This window comes from Henckelia pumila, chromosome 2, assembly GCF_033568475.1.
Source record: "Henckelia pumila isolate YLH828 chromosome 2, ASM3356847v2, whole genome shotgun sequence".
Lineage (NCBI taxonomy): Eukaryota > Viridiplantae > Streptophyta > Magnoliopsida > Lamiales > Gesneriaceae > Henckelia > Henckelia pumila.
In genome coordinates this window covers 7,412,469-7,434,306 of record NC_133121.1, presented here as the reverse complement: position 1 = coordinate 7,434,306, position 21,838 = coordinate 7,412,469, and the positions used below count along the sequence as shown (strand labels likewise).

The window sequence follows — 21,838 nt, the reverse complement described above, 5'->3', positions numbered from 1 at the left end:
TTTTGTAGATGTCAAATCGTGACGACCAGAGTTCTCATGGCAGTGTTGGTGGGCGTTGGGGTGATGCCGACCGGGAGCCTCGTCGAGAACGGCGTCATCGTCACCATGATGACGAGCGTTTCACTGTGCGTCGATTCTTAGCTATGAGTCCTAAGCCCTTAGTTGGAGGTGAGTCTCCGGAGGATGCGGAGAACTGGTTAGACCGCATGGAGACGACTTTTCAGACTTTCCAATGCACCGAGGAGCAGAAGGTGGAAACCCTTGGCTATCTTCTGGATGGGCGTGCGCGCAGGTGGTGGAGGTTTACTTCTGCACCTTTTGTTGCGGCGAGAGGAGTGGCCACCTGGGCCGAGTTCCGCACAGCTTTTCAAAAGCGATATTTTCCTCCTGCACTCCGTCAGTCGAAGGCAGGCGAGCTACTGAGTCTGCGACAGGGAGCCATGTCTATCGATGAGTATCAGCAGAGGTTCTTTGATCTGCTATCCTATTGCCCCAAGATTGCTGATAGCTCAGAGATGAAGTATAATCTGTTCCTTCAGGGCCTTAACCCTGAGATCCATGACCATGTGGCGGTTGGCGACGACATGTCCTACGAAGGTTTGGTGAGCCGTTGTCACCAGGCGGAGGACAGCATTCGGCGGAACAGGTCTTTCCCTCAGTCGAGGCCTGCTAGTTCTTTGGGTCCCCGTGCCCAAACTTTTAAGAAGTCTGGATCTTCTTCTTCCTCTGGTTCTGGAGGTGTTGTCCGTTACGGTAAGAAGGACAAGTGTGATCACTGTGGGAAGAACCATCCATCCGACAAGTGCCGTAGAGCTTCTGGAGCTTGTTTCCGTTGTGGAGAGACTGGTCATATCCGGAGAGATTGTCCACTGTCTGGGGGAGGCGGTTCTGGATCTGGTTCAGGATCGGGTTCTCAGGCCACCGTACAGCAGAGGTCGCAGGGGCAGTCTGCTGGGAGTTCTCATTTGAGGCCACGAGCTACTGGCCAGGTGTTTACCCTGAGACATGATCAAGCAGTGGAGGAGAATGAGAAAGTCATCGCAGGTACATTTCTGCTTTATGGTATACCTGCTCTTGTACTTATTAACACTGGTGCATCTCATTCCTTCATTTCTGCACGTTTTGTTAAGAGGCATAAGTTACCATGCATTGCACTAGACGTAGTGATGTCTATTTCTACTCCGACGGGCCAATCTGCTTTGGCTAAGCGTCTAGTGATGGGTTGCCCTTTAGAGTTCGAAGAAAACATTCTGTTAGCGAATCTCATGGTCCTGGCGATGGACGACTTTGATTGCATTCTGGGAATAGATATGTTGACTACCTATCGAGCTTCAGTGGACTGCTATCAGAGATTAGTACGCTTTCATCCGGAGGGGAGTGAGAGCTGGTTTTTCTATGGTGAGGGAGCGCGACCCCCGATGCCTTTGGTATCAGCTTTGAGAGCCTGTAGAGCTCTAGAGTCTGGCGGGGAAGGCTACCTTATCTATGCAGTTGATTTGTCCGCTGAGAGTATTGGGATAGAGAGCATTCCTGTTGTGGATGAATTTCCAGATGTGTTTCCTGATGAGATTCCGGGTTTTCCTCCTGCTAGGGAAGTCGAGTTTGGCATAGAGTTGATGCCGGGTACTTCGCCTATTTCTAGAGCACCGTATCGTCTGGCTCCGTCAGAGATGCGTGAGTTGAAGAATCAGCTACAGGATCTTTTGGACAAGGGGTACATTCATCCTAGTGTATCTCCTTGGGGAGCTCCTGTTCTCTTCGTGAAGAAGAAGGATGGGTCGATGCGGCTGTGCATTGACTATCGGTAGCTGAATCGAGTCACTGTGAAGAACAAGTATCCGTTGCCTCGTATTGATGACTTGTTTGACCAGCTGCAGGGCACATCAGTTTACTCCAAGATTGAATTGAGATCTGGGTATCATCAGTTGAGAGTCCGTGATCAGGACGTAGCCAAGACTGCATTCCGTACTCGCTATGGGCATTACGAGTTCCTAGTGATGCCATTTGGTTTGACTAATGCGCCGGCTATATTCATGGATTTGATGAACCGTGTCTTCAGGGAGTATTTGGACAAGTTTGTCGTGGTCTTCATTGACGACATCTTGGTGTATTCACGTAATACGGAAGAGCATGTTTCTCACTTGCGATTGGTACTACAGACTCTTCGAGATGAGCAGTTGTACGCCAAGCTGAGCAAGTGTGAGTTCTGGATGGATAGAGTGGTCTTTCTTGGCCATATCATATCCAGGGAGGGGATCTCTGTTGATCCAAGCAAGATTGAAGCGGTACTTAATTGGTCGTGTCCGACGACAGTTGCTGAGATTCGTAGTTTTCTGGTTTTAGCAGGGTATTATCGTCGCTTCATTCTGAACTTCTCTCAGTTAGCTCGACCGTTGACGCAGCTTACCCGCAAGGGTGTGGATTTTGAGTGGTCCTCCGAGTGTGAGGAGAATTTTCGTGAGCTTCGACGGCGGTTGACTTCTGCGCCGATGTTGGCATTACCGTCAGGATCTGGAGGGTATGTAGTTTACACGGATGCTTCTCTTCAGGGGTTAGGTTGTGTCCTGACTCAGAATGGGCATGTGATCGCATACGCTTCTAGACAGCTGAAGCTTCACGAGGACAACTATCCAGTCCATGATTTGGAGTTAGCAGCCATTGTGTTCGCTTTGAAGATCTGGCGTCATTATCTGTATGGCGAGAAATTTGAGATCTTCACCGACCATAAGAGTCTCAAGTATTTGTTCACTCAGGCAGAGTTGAACATGAGGCAGAGACGTTGGATGGACTTGCTTAAGGACTATGATTGCGAGATTAAGTACCATCCGGGAGCTGCTAATCTCACCGCTGATGCTTTGAGTCGCAAGGTGCGACTATCCGCACTTCAGACTTGTTCGATGTCTAGTGCGATCAGTGACTGTTGTACTTCAGGTTTTACCTTCAAGTATAAGAAAGGTATGCAGAGTATCCAGATGTTTGCGATATTATCTGAGCCAGCCTTGTATTCGCGGATCCGAGATGCTCAGATGTCTGATTCGAAGACCCAGCGTTTAGCTCGTCTAGCTAACGAAGGTAGCTCGTCTGGATTTCATTATCAGTCAGATGGCTTTCTGTGTTTGTCTGGTAGGCTTGTGATTCCGCAGGATGAAGAGTTGCGAGAGGAGATTTTGTCTCAGGCGCATCGCACTAAGTTGAGTATTCATCCTGGGAGCAACAAGATGTACATGGATTTACGTACTCGTTTCTGGTGGAAGGGAATGAAACGCAGTGTTTATCAGTTTGTTTCGAGATGTTTGGTGTGTCAACAGGTCAAGGCAGAGCACCGACGACCTGGAGGATTGCTTCACAGTCTTCCTATTTCTGAATGGAAATGGGAGTTTATCACTATGGACTTTGTGACCCATTTGCCGGTATCCCCGAAGAACTGTGATGCTATCTGGGTTGTGGTGGATCGACTCACCAAGTCAGCGCATTTCATTGCCTATAGCCGAGAGTACTCTGTGGATCGCATGGCACGGATGTACATTCAGGAGATCGCCCGACTTCATGGAGTGCCTGTGAGCATTGTCAGTGATCGGGACCCCAGGTTTACTTCTAGATTTTGGGGGAGTGTTCAGCGTGCGATGGGTACTACTCTCAGTTTGAGTACAGCCTATCATCCGAAGACTGATGGTCAGTCAGAGCGCACTATCCGTACTTTAGAGGATATGCTTAGAGCGTGCGTCATGGATTTTGGTTCAGCCTGGCAGAATCATTTGCCGTTGATCGAGTTCGCGTACAACAATAGCTATCATACTAGTATTGGTATGGCACCTTTCGAGGCGTTGTATGGGCGACGTTGTCGTACTCCACTCTTCTGGGAAGAAGTGGGGGAGAGACAGGCTGAAGGACCGGAGTTTATCCAGCAGGCGATAGACATTGTTGATCAAATCAAGAAACGGATTAAGACTGCACAGGATCTTCAGGCCAGTTATGCTAATATCAAGCGTAGGCCCTTGCAGTTCGAGGTCGGGGAGAAAGTATTTCTGAGAGTATCACCTTTCCGCAAGATTCTCAGATTTGGCCTAAAGGGCAAGTTGTCTCCCAGATTTATCGGTCCGTTTGAGATCTTGGAGAGCATTGGCGATTTGGCTTATCGACTCACTTTGCCACCGCATCTGTCCAGTATTCACGACGTGTTCCACGTATCTCTGTTGCGACGGTATGTGGCGGATGAATCTCATATTCTGCAGCGGTCTGAGGTTCAGGTAGACAAGGATTTGACTTATGTTGAGAAACCTCTTCGTATCCTGGATTATAAGGATAAGGTTTTACGGAACAAAGTCATTCCTTTGGTTTTAGTTCAGTGGCAGCGCCGAGGCACTGAGGAAGCTACTTGGGAGCTCGAGGACAGGATGCGTAAAGACCATCCTGAGTTGTTTTGATTTCATTCTTTAAGTTGTATTCAGTTGCAAACTCTGTAAACGTTTGATTTGAATAAAGAAGGTTTCTGATTCCTGTATTTGCATTCGGTACTTAAGATCTGATTTCGAGGACGAAGTATCTTAAGTGGGGGAGAATGTAGTAGCCCGTAACCAAAATCAGTAATTAAGGAATTAATCATAATTACTTGGGTAAAGTTCGGAAGTTCCGAAGGTGAGTTCGGAAGCACCGATCAGGATCGGAAGTTCCGAACAGGATCGGAAGCTCCGATCGATATTACGTCAGGCATGACGTGTGGCAAGATCGGAAGCTCCGATCAGGACCGGAAGCTCCGATCACCCCTATCCGAAGTCAACAAGTGATATTTTGACACGTGGCAGATCAGGATCTTCGGAAGCTCCGATGGCAGGATCGAACATTCCGATCGAGGTTCGGACGTTCCGATCAAGGATCGGAAGTTCCGATCGTTGTCTATAAATAGAAGGCCGAGGTTTCACTTTCATTTGCCAATTCCGAGTTCTCCTTTCCATTCTAGTCCTTTTGGAGCTGTTCTAGTCTTCTTAGGCTTGGTCCGGAGGTCGGCGAGGCGTTCGGTAGTCGTAGCGGAGTTGTGCCCAAGTTCTGGAGGCATCGACATCAAAGGGCTAACGACGGACGAAGGTATAGCTTTTGCTTCCTATAAATATTTAGGAGTATGCAATAGCTTAGTTAAGGCTTTTAGAGCACTTTAATGATAGTAGTATCATTTGGCAGTGTAGAGCAGACTATAGGCATGGACCTAGAGTTGGTAGAGCTTGCATTATTTTGAGGTACGAAAGTATTGTTCGAGATATCCTGACTGAGTATGCATGTATTATGTGACTGCATGATTTATATGCCATGATATTATGCTGCATTCATTTGCATCTTGCTGTATCTTTTTCGAGATGTCTGTTAGTAGGGTTGTACCCTATCCTGTTGTGGATGGACTTCCATCGATTTGGGTCCGGCGTATCCACGGTTATCTCGGTATGGGAGCCACCTCCTGAAGCGACGGCACAGCGTGCTACATACCAGGGCCCGGTCTGTCTCTGTTATCTGATCCTTGACCTCGAGTCTATAGGGAGTTCACTTTGCATGCATGTATACTCATACTCTCGCACTGAGCGTTTTATGCTCACGTCTCGTACTCTGTATTTTCTGGACACCCTATTCCATGGGGCAGGTTTGCGATTGGACGAGGAGGGTGGATCCAGGAGGGGCTAGTCATTGGTTGGCCAGCTGGAGCTTCGCTTAGGTTTTATTACTGTTGTTTGGGTTTATACAGCTATTCGATTTGGTTGTATATTATTGGATAAATTACAGATTCCTTTATTTGGGGATTGTATATTTTGTTTATGGATTCCGCAGTTTTATTCTGATATTTGTTTAATTAAGTTAATTACATGCATAAGTTCTGTTTAGTAGGTGATCCGGGTAAGGGTCACTACAGGGTATGCAAACTTTCATGAGATTATTTCCTTGTTTAGCTTTGCTCATACCATTTTTCATTTTGAACTTCAAAAAAAATTATGCAATAAAGAAAATCAAGGATAATATATATATGCAAAATATAGCATGTTTCATAAGAATGCATGAAAATATAGCATGTTACATTCCAGTCCCACCAATATATTAATCAATGTTCTCGAAATCATTTGAAAAATCGGCAGCATTGAAATAAGTTGAACCACTTAAATGGTTACTATTTTCAACAAATTGGTCTTTTTTTCCTTTATCGATACATTAAAGAAGTTACATAAGTGCTCAGGGGTACGTGACCAATGTCTTGGAGTGCCACATTTATAACAAACACTCTCATATCTTTTTTTTATTTTCACTCATATTTTCATGCTGCCTTTTTGGGTGGTTCGTGACGTTCTTTTGAGATTAGTTATTGAAGTAACTATCTCGATTATTTTTATATCCACGGCCATGACCACGACCGTGATCATTTCTATGTCCACATTCATGACCACATCCTCGACCTAGACCAAAATCTAGTTTATGTCTTTGATTTTGGTTTTTATTTTTACTTATGACATTTGTTTCTGGAAATGCCGTAGATACATTGGGTGGGAACTGATGATTTCTCATTAACAATTCTTTGTTCTTTTCCAGTGATATCGAGAGCAACAAATTTAAGCTTTGCCAAATTTGACATGGTGGTACTAGAAAAATAACAATGCATTTTATTAGTTAATTTCCATTAATATGACAATACAAAATAATGGATAAACGACGAGTACAAGTATGCTTAAAAATATATGAAAAGTGTGCGGTGGATAATCGTCAGTGAGTACAAGACTCGTGAGCATGATGATCATAATCGTTATGAAAAATAGCCTTATAAATGCCATCATCTTCATCTTCGAAAAAACCGAGGAGAAAATATTTTGAGAGAAAGAGTGAATTTTGGTGTGATTGAAAATGAGTTTGAGTGAACATATTTATAGGCAAAAAACTAGCCGTTTTGTTACCGTTTGTGACCCTTGGAGGTAAGAAAAAATCGAGTATGTGTTGAATAAAAATTCGTGATAATCATGTGATGCATAAAAACTCCAAAACTCAAAATATATCAAACTCTATACTTTATAATATTTTTCTCTCAACTCAATTATATTTTTCATCACAAATGAAGACCTATAAATAGATCCATTTTTGAGATTAGTCCAAAAATTAATACATAATCATCTACATCATCACACACTAATTTTCCATATTTTATAACTCAATATTCAACATTCAACATTCAATATTCAATATTCAATATTCAACGTAATAATAATAATAATATATTTTTCAACAGGATTATATTTATTATTATTGGTGGAAAGAGGACAAAGATTGTTTGGGGGGAGTGTGTAAGAAAAAGAGTCGGTGTTGGCATAGAATTTATGACCAAAAGGGGTAACTCATAACTGGATACGCTCCTCACTAAGTACTTTACTGTCACCACTCCCACATATATGTAAGAATACCCATTTCCATTTTGTCAGATTTTTCATTTTTTTCTGTTTTTATTTCTCTTTTTTCATCTTTGTTTTTTTCCCCCAACGTGATGCCTTCCTATGAGCTGTCCACTGTCTCGTTGACCGTTGACTCCATTTTAAATTTTTACTATGTCTTCCTTCAAATACAATCAATTAATAATTTTTTATGGTATTAGAAATTTTCTTTGGGTTTTTTTTTTATAATTATAATCATATGATAAACAAATATCTAGGGATGTGCAACTCATGTATATAATTAAATGTGTCGTATTTACGCATAGATTTTTTGAGTTATATGATTCTGTTTACTTTTTCACCCTTTAAACAATATACAAACCGTAAAAAAAAACGTATAAATTATAGACAAAAATTTCTATGAGACGGTTTCAAAAGTTGTTTTTTTGAGACGGATTTTTTATATGAGTTATCCATTAAAAAGTATTACATTTTATGCCAAAAATATTACTTATTAATAGATATTATTATAAATACGGGTACGGTTGACCCGTTTCACGATGAATCGTCTGCATGAAAAGGATTAGTGAGCGGTTGATTATTTACTAACACATATTAATGGCTACGAAAATTGGAAATTCTTGGGAGTGAATTAAGGATCATAATTAGTACATTAATTAAAAAAAATTAGTTCTACAGGAAAATATAGAAACCGAACCAAGTTACATGGAAAAAGAAAAAAAATACAAAAAAAAAGTTCAAAACTAGATAAAAATTTAATCCAACTTAGGCTAACACAATTAGATAAATCTCACAGAAATTTAACATCTTCCCCCAAAATTTCTTCCCAATTAAGCAAAGAAACTCCATCCATGAATTCTCGCTTCTTTTTTTTTCACCCATCATTCATTCAACAGATTCCTGAGAAAACACAAAGCAGAACAAACTTGATTTTTTTTTTTTTTTTGCCTGAGGAAATTTAGTAAAAAAAAAAACATTCATTCATTTCATTAATAACAATAATGTAATTAAAATTACCTGTGAATTCTTGCTGCATTGGATATGAATATCTTCATAATGAAAGGCCCCCCTCTTCTCTACAGAAGAAGTTTGAGCGTATTTATTATCAGATTTCCTGGAGGGTTTGCGAAGGCCTAAAAAGCCTCTCCATCTGGTGGGATTCTTAGGGGGCCTGAGCGAGAAATCGGCGTCTTCTTCTTCTTCTTGGTGATTGATTTGCAGCTCATCCCTGAGCGTGGTGGTGGTGCTCTTGGAGATGTTGTTGTTGGCGATTGACTCCTTGTAGGGAAGAATCCTGCCCTTGGAGAAGAGCTCATCGGCGGTCATCATGGAGTAATTGGTGACGGAGAAGGCGAAATCGGAGGATACGGGGGCATCCCTGTACGGATCCCTGGCGTGGGATTGAGATTGGGATTGGGATTGGGAATGAGAATCGATTGAGAAAGAGATTCTAGGGCTCATGGGAGGAGCTTTGTTGTGCTGCTCTGAATTTTGGTTGTACATTTTCTAAACAAACCATACAACAGTCTCACCAACTGGCAACATTTACATAAAAAGGAGGCAAATTTCTTTTTTCTTTTTTTTTTTTCCTTTTTTATTTTTTAAATCTATCTCTCTATTTTATAGAGACGAGAGCGATGCGATGCGTGTATACATGCTAAATTGAGGGATATGATATTTAGGTTTTTGAAGGAAAAATTAAAGAAGAAAATTTTAGTGTATGGTGAAATGGTTAAGTATGTATGTTGTTTTTTAAAATATTTTGATTATTTGGAATTTATGAAAGGGCCCTCTCACTCTACTACTGTCTCATTGCAGCAGGATGTGTTTGTATTTATATCTGTAGAGGAAGACCCTTTTATGTACTTTTTTTAAAAAGAAGTTGGAAGTATTCAGTTTTTTTTTTTATTATTATTATTATAATGAATTAAAGTATGCACCAAGTTTAAAAGTAAGCTCGTGAGCTTCTGTTCCACGAGAAATAAATAATGCACATAAATCATTCAAGAAGTTTCCTGCTAAATTTCTTGTGAATCTGATGTACGTATATTTAATTTATATATATCCTCCTTCAAAAATTTATTTACAGTGAGGTTTAGAATAATTTTAAATATATATTAGACATTGAAATTATTGAATTTAAATGTGTTTAGAATATAATAATTTGGATTTCCCTTTTTTTTTTGCCCCAAATTCTTTTATAATATATCATGAATTGAGATTTTTGGCTTCATTGATTAATTAGAATTAGGGCTCCGATCCAAATGAGTGATTTGTAGATATTGTATCTCAAACTTTATGTTCATATATACACATATACGTACATATATATTTGAGTTCAATGAGCAAGTTCGTTTTGGTTCATTTTGTAATGTATATCCATATATCTGAATTGCATTATCTAGTGATCCTCTCATGTATAAGAGGCTTATTTAGGTTCCATATGCAAATTAAATATAAGTTATAAGTAGCTAAGGGTTTCTATGATAGTGTTTGAGAGAGCTTATAAGAAATATTTCTCAATTTTTCCTTAACAAAATTTTCAAAATAGTGTTTTAGAGAGCTGAGCTTCTAAAAAACACTTCTCAACTTGTCCACGTACACAAAAATCACGTGTGTCATGTAAAATAATCAGCCAAAAACTTTGGCTCTCGGAAAATATGCATGCATATGTTAAAAAATGTACATGTACATTAGAAAATAGATGGCACGAGCCACTTCTCCAAGCCTCCTTGTGTTGACTCAATCGATCGATGGTATTGCATGTATATCATTGGCAAAGAGATTGATATAAATTTTTTTGTGTATTTTATATCCATCCATGTAAAGTATATAGATATATGTATAAATGTTTAAAAGAAAGGAAGATGCTTTTCTTATCCTTGAACAAATTTATTTTGACACATACAGAAAAATCATAGTGATGTGGATAGCATTGATGTTTGTTGACTACAATGGATATCTTTGTTAAAAGATGTGATGGTTTTTGTCATTACATGTTACTTTGGCATTCAGTGAACTGATCGCCGAATCTTGGATAGGATCCTAAACCCTGATCCGGTCTTTTGTGGGCTTGACTTGGCTGGTGGGAATCAAGACGTACAATTTCTCACTTCACTTTTCCTTCTTTTCTTTAAACTAATTAATAATTATATATAATATAATATCCAATATCATGCATGAACCATAAAATGCAATTGGTTTTTTGAGGAAGAGGGGTTGTTTTATAAATGATCATGAGCATACATCATCTTTTTAGAGAGTAAAAAACCAACTATAATATATAATATTTGCAAATATCGGGTGAAAATAAGAAATATGTATGACGTCATGGTATTTGCCGACAAATTTTTAAGACGTGTTGATTTAACTCTTTTCCTATCCACGTCCTTATGTACGTACCATCTATTCTGATTCATTAATGTTAAATATATGCAAAGGTAGACCCAATGACAAGAAGTACGTACGTATATAGCAGCAATATCACAAAACACTTAAAATCCACAAAGTTCATGTGGCTTTGGCCTTTGAGAGTAAAATTAATATGTACACTCGGCTCTCAAAAATTTGGGTTTACCAAGTAAATAGTAATAGTCTTCAATCAGTGTTCTGCATCTAACCACACTAGCTAGCAAGAATAGCATGCACTATTTAGGCCATTAATTCTAGTCAAGCTCAAACATTAAATATTATATTTGACCAGAAAGGAATGGAGATTAACTAATTATCAGTACGTACGTACGTACTCATATATCCCCCAATTAATGCGCCAAATTATTTCTTTCTAATTGCTTTATTAATTTCTTCACTTTCTTAGTCTAAAAGTAAATCATGCATGCTGAGAAAAAGAAGGCGATCACTAAAAGTGGTCGGTGCATATATAATCCACAAAAAAACATTGATTATACCAATTTAATTTGCAACTAGTTAGAGAAAAATATCACGTGGACGTACAATGTGAAGGAGGGGGGAAAATGATCACATTTTTCATATAATTAGTTTGTGGGAAATACGAGACAAGAGGTGGTGGTGTGTGGCGGATACATGCATGGACAAGAAATATTAAATGAGTACAGATGGTTAAATTAAATGGTGGATGAATTCATATATATGGAGGAATTAAGGCTACTATTAATGCCAAGAATTGGCGCCAGACTTTGATCAGAGGCTGGCTGGCAAAGTTTTCTTTGCTGGCAAAAATTTGGCGAGAAGAGTTGAACATTAGTGTTTGTGAAATGGCTAGATAATTAAATGAAGATTCTTTTAACATTTTTTTATCATGTATTCTTGTTGATAACTATAAGATACTCTATTATTTTAGCTCAAAAGCTGCATCAAGTGATCGTATTATAAATAAATCGTAAAATTGATCGTATATATGGCTTGGCATAAATGTGATTTTAATATTATGTCTAGTTAAATTCAAGTTTTAGCGATTATTTGCTTGAAATTTGACATGACAAGTTATGAAACCAACCACTTTATATTAATTGCATGATGTTATACAAACAATTTTCGTCGTTACGTTGACGACATCGATCGACGACTGACGAGGGAGGAGAGCCAAAATTCCAAAATAAAGCAAAGTTATTTGAATAAGACTAAAAAAATTAGGCCAACTTAGATGCCCAATAATCCTGTAATTTTCTATGTGACTCCATAAATTAACTTCACTATATACGAATTTGACAGAGTCAAACTATAATTAAACCATTAAATATAATATGAAGATTTTGCTCGCGTGAATGGGGAAAAGACTCAATAAATTATAGTTAAAAGTAGTAGTGCGATACAAAGATAATTGGATGTTAATTTATACAAATATAAACAATTATTGATTTAGATGAAGTTATGAACTTACGATAGAATAATCAAATAAAAATTTCCTGGGAAATGAAAAGGATTAATTTATACGAACTGCATGCTGTGCAGAATTTGTCCCTCGGTAGCACAGTGATAAGTATTTATTTATATAAAATTAATATATATTTTTCCCAAATGATTTCTGATTTGGGAACAAACTCAACAGCTGTTTCTTAGATTAATCATTGGCTTTTAAGTACTATGAAGAAACGCGTTTCATAGTAGAATCTAATATATATACGAATTTGAGGCATACATTTTAAAAGAGTAAAATGTATTTTGGTACACGAACTATTGGTAAAATGTCATATTGGTACATGAACTATTGAAAATGGCTTAATTGGTACATGATCCAATTAAAAAGTCAATTTTACCCTTAATAGGAATTAATATTATATTTATTAATTTTAAAATATCATATTTATTTAAAAATTAATTGAGTAAAATTCATTTTGATACACGAACTATACGTAAAATATCAATTTGGTACACGAACTATAAGAGAATGATATAATTGGTACATGATTTAACTAAAAAGTTTAATTTATCCTTTAGTAATTGATTTTAAGTTCAATTATTTTTAATAATAAATTCAACTAAGTGTACATTTTATTTTTTAAATTAATTTTTATTTATTGTAAATTAAAATTTATATTAATTTAAAAATAATAAAAAATAAGTATCTTAATATTTTTATAATATATTTATATTTTACTCATTAATAAATTATTTATATTTTTAAAATATTAATAATATAAAATAAAATGGTATTTTTTGCTATCTATGTAAATAATTATCCATTTTAAAAAATTGATATAAATGATATAATAATAAAATCACAAACTCAATAAATAAATCATATTCAAGACTAAAATATATTTAATAACGATAAAATATAATTAAATACATATTTATTTATATTTAATTTAAGTGCGAGTAAAAAAATATAAAATTAAAAATTATTAAATCGAGTAAAAAAAATTTTGTTATTAGAACTACGTAAATTGAGATAATGAGTGAGATTTTTTCTGTGATATTTGTTTTCTTATGATCTAATCTTTAATGTTGAAAATTTTTATACTAAATTTTGAAAAACTAAAATGGTGATTATGCTTGTTTCAATCATTTAAACACAAGATCAACAGACTTCGGTGATATATATTTTTATCATATCAATATATTATAATATTTGTTGTATAATTTGACTTAACAATTGTTTATCATTATATATATAATTAATTTTTAAATAAATACGATATTTTAAAATTAATCAATATAATATTAATTCCTATTAAGAGTAAAATTAAACTTTTAATTGGATCATGTAACAATTAAGCCATTTTTAATAGTTCGTGTACCACTATGACATTTTACCAATAATTCGTGTGTCAAAATACATTTTACTCTTTTAAAATTAATAAATATAATATTAATTCCTATTAAGGGTAAAATTGACATTTTAATTTTATCATACACCAATTAAACCATTTTCAATAGTTCGTGTACCAATATGACATTTTATCAATAGTTCGTGTACCAAAATACATTTTACTCCATTTTAAAATTACCCTCCACTTTTGTCCAAATCATCAGTTATTCAATTTTATCCCTTAAAAAAATTTGTAGAAGTCAATTAAAGGGTAAAGTACATAGTATCGATTGATATTATTAAAGTTAATCTTTTAGTGGTAAGTTGGTTAAACTTCTTAAAACAGTCTACAAATATCCTTTAATTTGAACCCCTCTCACATTTCTAACTCTTTTATATATTACATTTATCTTTTTAATTGTTTAAATTAAATAACTATTGAAATCATACAAACTATTTAATACTTAATTAATATAGATAAATAACTTATATATGATTAAAAATTATAATAAAATTTTGTTATATATATAAATATTACTCTCACACAAATCATGTGTGTTGACGCTGGTATATATGCGTGTGCGTGTGCAAATGTTTCTTGATCTAAAATCTCATCCTAAGTTTGAGAACTTGTTACGGGGTAAAATTTAAAAAGTTTGGGAAAACAAATAATAAATTTTTGCGGTAGAATGGTATGTATATATACTTTTTGGAAAAATAATTTCCTTAATTAAAGATAAATAAAATTTACAAAACCAATGATATTTTTGAACCACATATAAATGGTATTAGTTGGGAATTGACTATTTAATTAAATAAAATTTACAAAACCAATGATATTTTTTAACCACATATAAATTGTATTAGTTGAGAATTGACTATAGAAAAATCAATTAGTCAAAACATCACTTTTTAAATGACTATAGAATCTATAGTCAATATCTTTCGGTAACCCGTGTAATCGAGCCGAGCGCTACTTGAACTCGAGCTCAACTCATATTTTACTACTCGAGCTCGATCGAGTAGTAAATTTATACTCGAGCTCAAACTCGAGTAATGTTCGAGTACTCAAGCTCGAGCATGAAAATTATATATAAATAAATAAATAGATTTAAAGCTCGAGCTCGATTATATGCTCGAGCTACTCAAGATCGAGCTCGGTCAAATCGAGCTCGATTCGAACTTTGACCGAGCTACTAATGAGCTGCTCACGAGTAGTTCGACTCGTTTGCACCCCTAAACCCGTATATCAAAATAAATCGAGATGAAAAACCTATCAAACTAACTATCACTTTTATATAAAAATTAAAAATATATTATATTATAATGGACCCTATCATCTATTTTTCCCTTTTTCTAGAGGACTCAAATTGGAGCCAAGTGAAATAATTAAAACTATAGAGGATTAATTTAAGAAATCTAAACCGTGAGAGTACTAAAATGCAATTTTAACCTTCGCAGCAACATTCTACATTTTCTCTTGCCGATTAAAAAATATAATATAAGATAAATGAAAATGGGGGTAAATTTGCGGGCCTAGGGTTTCATCTTGACGATCGAGAATCAGTCATACAATACACCCCGTGCTGTTATTTGATACAATAGAATAAATAGATAGTGAAATTTTGATTGGAACCGTACTGAATTAATCGACCAACATGTGGCATGAGGCTCGGAAGTCCGAGAGGAAGGTGCATGATATGATGGACGCAGCTCGGAAGCGGGCTCAGCGCCGAGCCCTATACCTGGCTAAGCGGCGGGGCGACCCTCAGCAGTCAATCCAGGCTGTCGGATCTCGCTGCCGCATCCACCGCGATGATGCACTCTACCAAGCTGCCCAGGATCAGCAAGGCTTGTACGGCTTTTCAGTGTTTATTCTATTAGTTTCATCAGTATTTTTTTCAAATGGAATAGATTATTGTAATCTGGAGGCCACGTGGATCAAGGGAACAAATGTTTTTTTTTCTTTTTGTTTTTTTTTTAAAAAAAAGTTTAGTATATGAGCAACAATGATGGCAAATTTTTCATTGAATTGTGAGAACAGGTGTTCTGGATTGTTGGTGTTGAATTAATAATGCTGATTGTTCTTAACTTGCTCTTGATTATAGCTGTTTTTATAGCGTTTACATGTATGTTCTTTCCATTTGGATTATTGCATTTTGTCGTTAAATTTGAGGTAACGACTTTGCCATACATCAGGATACCTTGGAATGGGAAGCAAGATATTTTAATTGACAGGTATTGTTTTTAAATTTTTTCTTAACTGCATTTCCAACGGAGGAATTGCCGAAAATATTTGAAGTGAGGAAATTTACTGGTGATTTGTGTGCTTTACTTATTGACAACACTTACATTATCCTATTTACAGATTTGATGGTCGTGCCCTTCTCGACTTTATTCGTGACACCAGTTCCCGACGATCTCGAGGCCTTGATAAAACAGAAGAAGAAGAAGAGCTAGAGGAGTTTGTTAATTTTGAGCGTTATCGGGATTTAATTAAGCATCGCCGTAGAGGATGTCGGTACTTTTTTTGCTATTTAGAATTCAATTGTGTGATTTATGATTCTTTACGTTTTATTCTGTATAATATCTACTCGACGATGTCATGATGTCTTGTCATATCACTGTTGAATTGTATGGATGTGATTAATCACTACTTTTAAGGATTAACAAGAAGTTTGTCAGTTACTGACGAGGATGGGCTGCAACATGTTAACCAAGAGATGGAGGCTAAAATCACAGCGTTTTTCAGAGAATCAGACAGGTTAGATTTTCTTATAACATTACTTTTAATGTTGAATTTTTCTTCTCTGGCTACTGCACTGTAAATTTATATTTCTGATACCGAAATTGGCCACATGCATATTCTTTCATACTTTAAAATAACACTATGTGCGTGCGTGATGGGAGAATGCTGTTACCAATATAGACAGTTATTTCGTTGTGATATTTCATGTTTCGCATCGTGCTGCTTCTCCCAAACGTTTCAGACTTTCAGTTTAATGTATGTTGGTGCAAGATACTTGTTTTTCTTGATGTTTTCTTTGTGTAGTACTGATTGGCCTTTGTTCGGATCATTCTCTTTTGTTTATTTACTTGAATTAATCTTGTGTTTGCTGTCTTAACCTTCTCGTGAAAACCGTGGTTGCAGTAGATCTCATGTGGCTCAGCCTCAACCGAACAAAGGCTCTTATTCTCAAGTTGGGTTCTCATATGGTGGGGAAGGAAAAGAAGATGCTCAATCTTCAGATGGTGAAGAAGAGGATGACGAAGAGGACGATGAAGAAGAAGATTTTAACAGTGATGACAGTAATGATGAAGTAATGGAATCAATTGCAAGAGATTTTGGAGTAAAGAGATATGGATGGCTTTTATATATGGATAAAAAAGCTAAGGAGGAGAAAAGGAGGCAAAAAGAAATCATCAAAGGAGATCCTTCAATTGTAAGTTTTTGTGTGGTTTGGATTCAAAATGTGGAGGTTAGAAAAGATGTATATAGTTCATACCCATCTATATTACCTCTACTTCAGCGAAAGCTAAGTCGCAAAGAAAGAAGGAAAGCTTCTCAGATAGAAAGAGAGAGGGAAAGAGAAGCTGCCAAGAATAATGGAACAAGAGTACTTCGTCATGACCCCTATCGGTGAATGCTCGATCCTCCTCTTGATGCATTTACTGGAACATGTGGAGAACTAGTGTCTAGGAGAAGGTATTGGTAGTCCTAATGTAAATTAATCTGATATTTGCAGGGACTCCAGGCGAAGTCCTACTTATGAAGCTTACTCGCGTTCTAAAAGGTTAATATGCTCGCAATTTGTGTTTGTTTCAAAACAAGCAAAACAACTGGGAGACTATTCTGAATAGTATCTGTTTTGGATAAATCAAGGTCTAGATCTCGATCATATTCCCCATCACAATCAAGACGCGTTTCACGTGGAGTGAATGCTGATGATACTCATCGGAGCAAGGATAATGGTCCCAAAATAGAGTATATTACTGAATTTGGGGGCGCTGGTGATGGAGATGAGCTAAAGCGTGAAGGATATTCTCCACCACCTTCTCCACCATCTCGGCTTGATTCATCGAACCGGTCGGAGCACTTGACCTTTAATTCTTGCAAAGATAGATTGGACACTCTTTACTCTGCTGCAGCTTTGCCTCCATTTTGTTATCCGAGCCAAACATTTGTGGTTTATAATAATATTTAGGTTACAAGCATAACTTCCAGGGAGATGAGGGAAGAAGCTTCTTTTTTGGAGCTCTTTTTTCCCTGCGTTGGACATCTATGACTGCATCTGGGCTGGTGGAAGTCCCATGAAGTGTTTCTAACGCTTCTGCTTTCATGCAGGCCATCATCTGGTCGCATACTTGAGGCCCTCCATATAGACCCTGCATCTGGTGTATCTCTTGAGAAAGATAAAAGCACCGTGCTGCTGAAAACACCAAGGTAGTGCTTGGTTTCTCCTATACACATTATAATTTTTTTAATAGGTATTGCTTTTTATTGTAAGTTTTATGAGGACTGTTTGGCATTTCTTATCGTGCTTTCCTTACTGGTTTATTTTACTCTTATTATATTGGCAGTACTTCCTCTGCGCTAGCGAAATTGAGCAAAGCAACAAGCAGTGGCAATTTTTCCAAGCAACAGGGGGACAAGAAGGAAACTCCTCAAGAACGACTTAAACGGATCATGGAGAAACAACTAAACAAACAAAGTATATTTGCTTGATGTTTATTCCAGAAGTGAAGCACCCAATCCATTCGTCTGCTGCAATATGTTGTCAAAATAGACAACTAGGAGTCTAGGATGTCTTTTTCCAAAGTTAGCTTTGGTCATGTGACTCTATAATTATTATCATAAAATGTGGTGCAATTGTTATTTTTTGTAGTTAAAAAAGATACTGCCGCCGAGATTGCTAAAAAACGAGAGCAAGAAAAGCAAAGGATCGAAAAACTTGCGGAAACAAATCGAATAAGTCGATATCAACGCGAAAGCCGAAGCCGAAGTAGAAGTTACAGCCGCTCTCCTAGGTATATAGTGGTTTCTTAGTTTTGTATGAATGTTACTAGAATTCCATATTTGTAGTGTGTTGGACTCAGTTTCATCCCTTGTCCTGCCATGTCTCTGTGTAAACCGAATTCCATTGAGAGTTTCCTTTTTCCCTTCACTCGTGTAATGCATTTTCTTATCTTCTTGCATGCTATACTTTTCACGATTTGGAAAAGCATTGCATTTCACTGACAACTGTTTGACACCTTTATGTTGTCACAGTAAGAGTAGACATAAAACTTGCTGTTTAGCAAACTAGTTCAATGTTTGCAAACTAAGTTCACATTTAAGCGTGGATATATGTGCTTGATGCAGAAGGTACAGAGACAGCCGTAGTCCAAGCAGGAGTAGAACCACACGTAGATATCATTCACGATCTAGCTCTCGGTCTAGTTCTCGTTCTAGTTCTCACTCCTACTCTCCGCGGTAACATATTTTAGTCTTACTGTCTTAGGTTATAAGGCGTCACAGTTGCTGGTATATCTTGGTTACGTATGGCTTCATATTTGCAGGGGAAGAAGGCAGTCAAGATATTAAATGGCGAGGTCTCCAAAGGTCTTTGAAAGAAATTCAGCAGCACCTCCCTGCAATCGAAGTGAAGTTGATTTAATGCTTTGTGCTAGTGTGCTTTAGTTCTGTTGTCTATTACATTATCCGAAATACTGTTATCCATGACGAGAAGGAAAATTGGTATGGTTTTACCTTATTATAGTCGCCTTCTTTTCATATAAATGCCATGAATTTTTTAATTTTTTGAAAAATTTGTACTGAGTAATCGAAATTGTGGATTATGATACTCGGCTCTTATATTGACTTCCGATGAAGCGGTATTGCCTTTTAGACTTAGCTGCTGCATATCTTGTCCACAAATGTCTCTATTTGTCGTACTTTAGAATGGGAAGTCGCACTATCTGCCTAGTCTAGTTTACGTTCGAATGGATGCTATTCCATCGAACGGTTAAGCCCGAGGTTTGGCTGAAGACTGACGTACATATTTGAGTTTCATGGTGACCATGAGTTAGCTTGAGTAACGATGGCAATGACCCGGAGCCGTCTGGTTTTGGGTTGTTTTGACTTGGGAGCAATCTCAAACACTACTTTAAATGTGTATTGAGGTAACGACTTTGTATATAATCCAATCCAGACCCAAACTGGCCAACTCATATGGTAAATATAGTAAATTATATCGTTTAACGAACACATTATCGGTAAATAAATTCTATGATGCACTTTACCTTTATGATAACGTATGAAATCATATAATTTATAACATTTAACATAATTGTTTTGTTTGTATGTAGGTAGTTAACTAGTTATTCATCTGATTATAATGGAGTTACTAATTAGTTAATTTAATTGTATGGACTTTTTTATTATAAGAAAAAAAATTAGTATGTATTTTACTATCCCATTTTTGTAGGATCCGTTGAATTTTTCGGTTAGGTTTAAGTGGGTTGGGCTTATAGGATCCTTCAAAATTTTAAGTGGTCTGACCTCCAGTTCTAGTAAAGCCTACCCAGCCCAATCCATAAGTATCTTCTCTAAGCTTCAGATTGATTGACTTTAATGCAGTGTCTCATGTTGAACTTGGATTTAGGCAGTGTTTAAGAGAGCTTCTAGGAAGTAAGAAGCACTTATCAGCTTTTTCTTAACAAAATTTTACAAAATTTCAAAATTTTGTTAAGAAAAAACTGAGAAGTGCTTTGTAGAAGCTCTCTCAAACACTAAGTAATTTGTGAAGAAAATTTCCATAATCGCTTATTTTTAGAGGTTGCAAACACTACCTAAGTTAGTTGTGCTTACCGGCTTGTTAAAATATGTAAAGTGATGTTGATTTGGTCGGACCGGACATCGGTCCGCTCTGTCGATAAAAAAGACGGATCTTGGGGCACGAGTAAGAGCGGGGAAAAAAGAAGAAATGAAGAGGAAATGAAATGACACAAGGTTTGTCGATGTCTAGAATGACTTATGTACGAGTTAAGGATTTTCCGAACTTGCCAGAATGGTCCCGTCCCATTCGATAGCAAGCTGAGGCAAAACAGATTGACTTGTTTGACAACTCTAAGTTAAAGTTTGCATGGCGACTTAAATTTCATTTACTTGGAATAAATCTACGTCCATGATGAGTGATGACTTTGCTCTCTTCTCAGACACATATTTCTGGTTTGTTGCTTTTGCTTTAAAAGGGGAATGGACAACGAACGGGAGGGCGATGGTGGTTCCTTCAAATTATGAAAGAATGATTGAAATAGTAAATAATTATTTGTTAGCCAACTGTTTTGTATATCCTTTTCTACGAAAGTCCAAAATCATAAAGGAGACCGGAAAATATGTGCCCATTTTAATTATCATCTACTCCTCCAATTTGTTTCAAATTTATTTAAATTTAAACAAATTTTTTGTTGAGGAATTTATTGTATGCCTAGACTCTGTCTCGCCCACTGAATCCCGTGCATCAGAGGATTGTACTCTTGATCTATATCCCAAAAGGCTCAACATTAATATTTTGCTTTGTTCCATCCCTATGTACCCCATACTTTTGATGTTTTATTTTTTTTATATATATAGAAAAAAATAAAAAAATCCACCAAGATAGTCCGATTTATTTTCTATGACAATGTCCAATCTCTTTTACTTTTCAAGTTGTCTATCGATTAATTTTAGCTTAGACATATAGCTATGTGTTTATACGAATTGTTCGATGCTACCTTTCGGGTAATGTTTGAAAGATGGATTCAAAGGTCCAAAAGTTTTTGTTTGTATTTTGAGATGTTAGCATCCTTTAATTCTTGCGTCAAACAATCCTTGCATATACATATCACACGCAATTTGCAAATTGCAAAGCCACAATATTACAAAGGAGGGTTCTATAAGATAGAAGACTACACAGCCTTTTCCTCCTAGAGGGTGGCAGTGATGACAATTGACATGACTCCTCTTGCCACCATTTTCATTCAAGACTTTTTATATTTAAAACATTTTCTTCTTTGATTTATTAAGTTCAATTCCAAAAATTTGCTTCTTGAGCCTCTTTATGACACAAGAATAACGATAGATGCTTCGATTCCCTCTCATGAAAAAATCGATTTCACATTATATATATTTTTTCAAAAATGATGATTTTAAGTTCTCAAAAGTTATACAAAAAAA

General features: G+C 36.6%; 2 protein-coding genes across 4 annotated transcripts; one reads left to right on the top strand and one right to left on the bottom strand.

Annotated features, from left to right (window-relative positions):
- Positions 1-8,058: 8,058 nt before the first annotated feature.
- LOC140885131 (uncharacterized) lies at positions 8,059-9,175 on the bottom strand. Its single transcript, XM_073292065.1, has 2 exons — positions 8,427-9,175; positions 8,059-8,309 (listed from the first exon to the last, which is right to left on the bottom strand). Exons 1-2 carry the CDS (start codon positions 8,910-8,912, stop codon positions 8,295-8,297), a joined length of 501 nt encoding a protein of 166 aa, XP_073148166.1. The 5' UTR covers positions 8,913-9,175; the 3' UTR covers positions 8,059-8,294.
- A 5,969-nt stretch (positions 9,176-15,144) lies between these two features.
- Positions 15,145-19,440, top strand: LOC140879843 (uncharacterized). Of its 3 annotated transcripts, none has more exons than XM_073283770.1 (13): positions 15,145-15,496; positions 15,841-15,879; positions 16,010-16,158; positions 16,327-16,405; positions 16,796-17,084; positions 17,172-17,281; positions 17,388-17,435; positions 17,519-17,728; positions 17,987-18,085; positions 18,223-18,353; positions 18,528-18,669; positions 19,004-19,114; positions 19,201-19,440. In XM_073283770.1, exons 1-13 carry the CDS (start codon positions 15,300-15,302, stop codon positions 19,223-19,225), a joined length of 1,629 nt encoding a protein of 542 aa, XP_073139871.1. In that variant the 5' UTR covers positions 15,145-15,299; the 3' UTR covers positions 19,226-19,440. The 3 variants fall into 3 exon arrangements, with proteins under 3 accessions (XP_073139871.1, XP_073139870.1, XP_073139872.1); XM_073283769.1 differs by having other exon boundaries at positions 16,793-17,084; XM_073283771.1 differs by having other exon boundaries at positions 15,146-15,496; positions 16,793-17,084; positions 17,525-17,728.
- Positions 19,441-21,838: the final 2,398 nt, after the last annotated feature.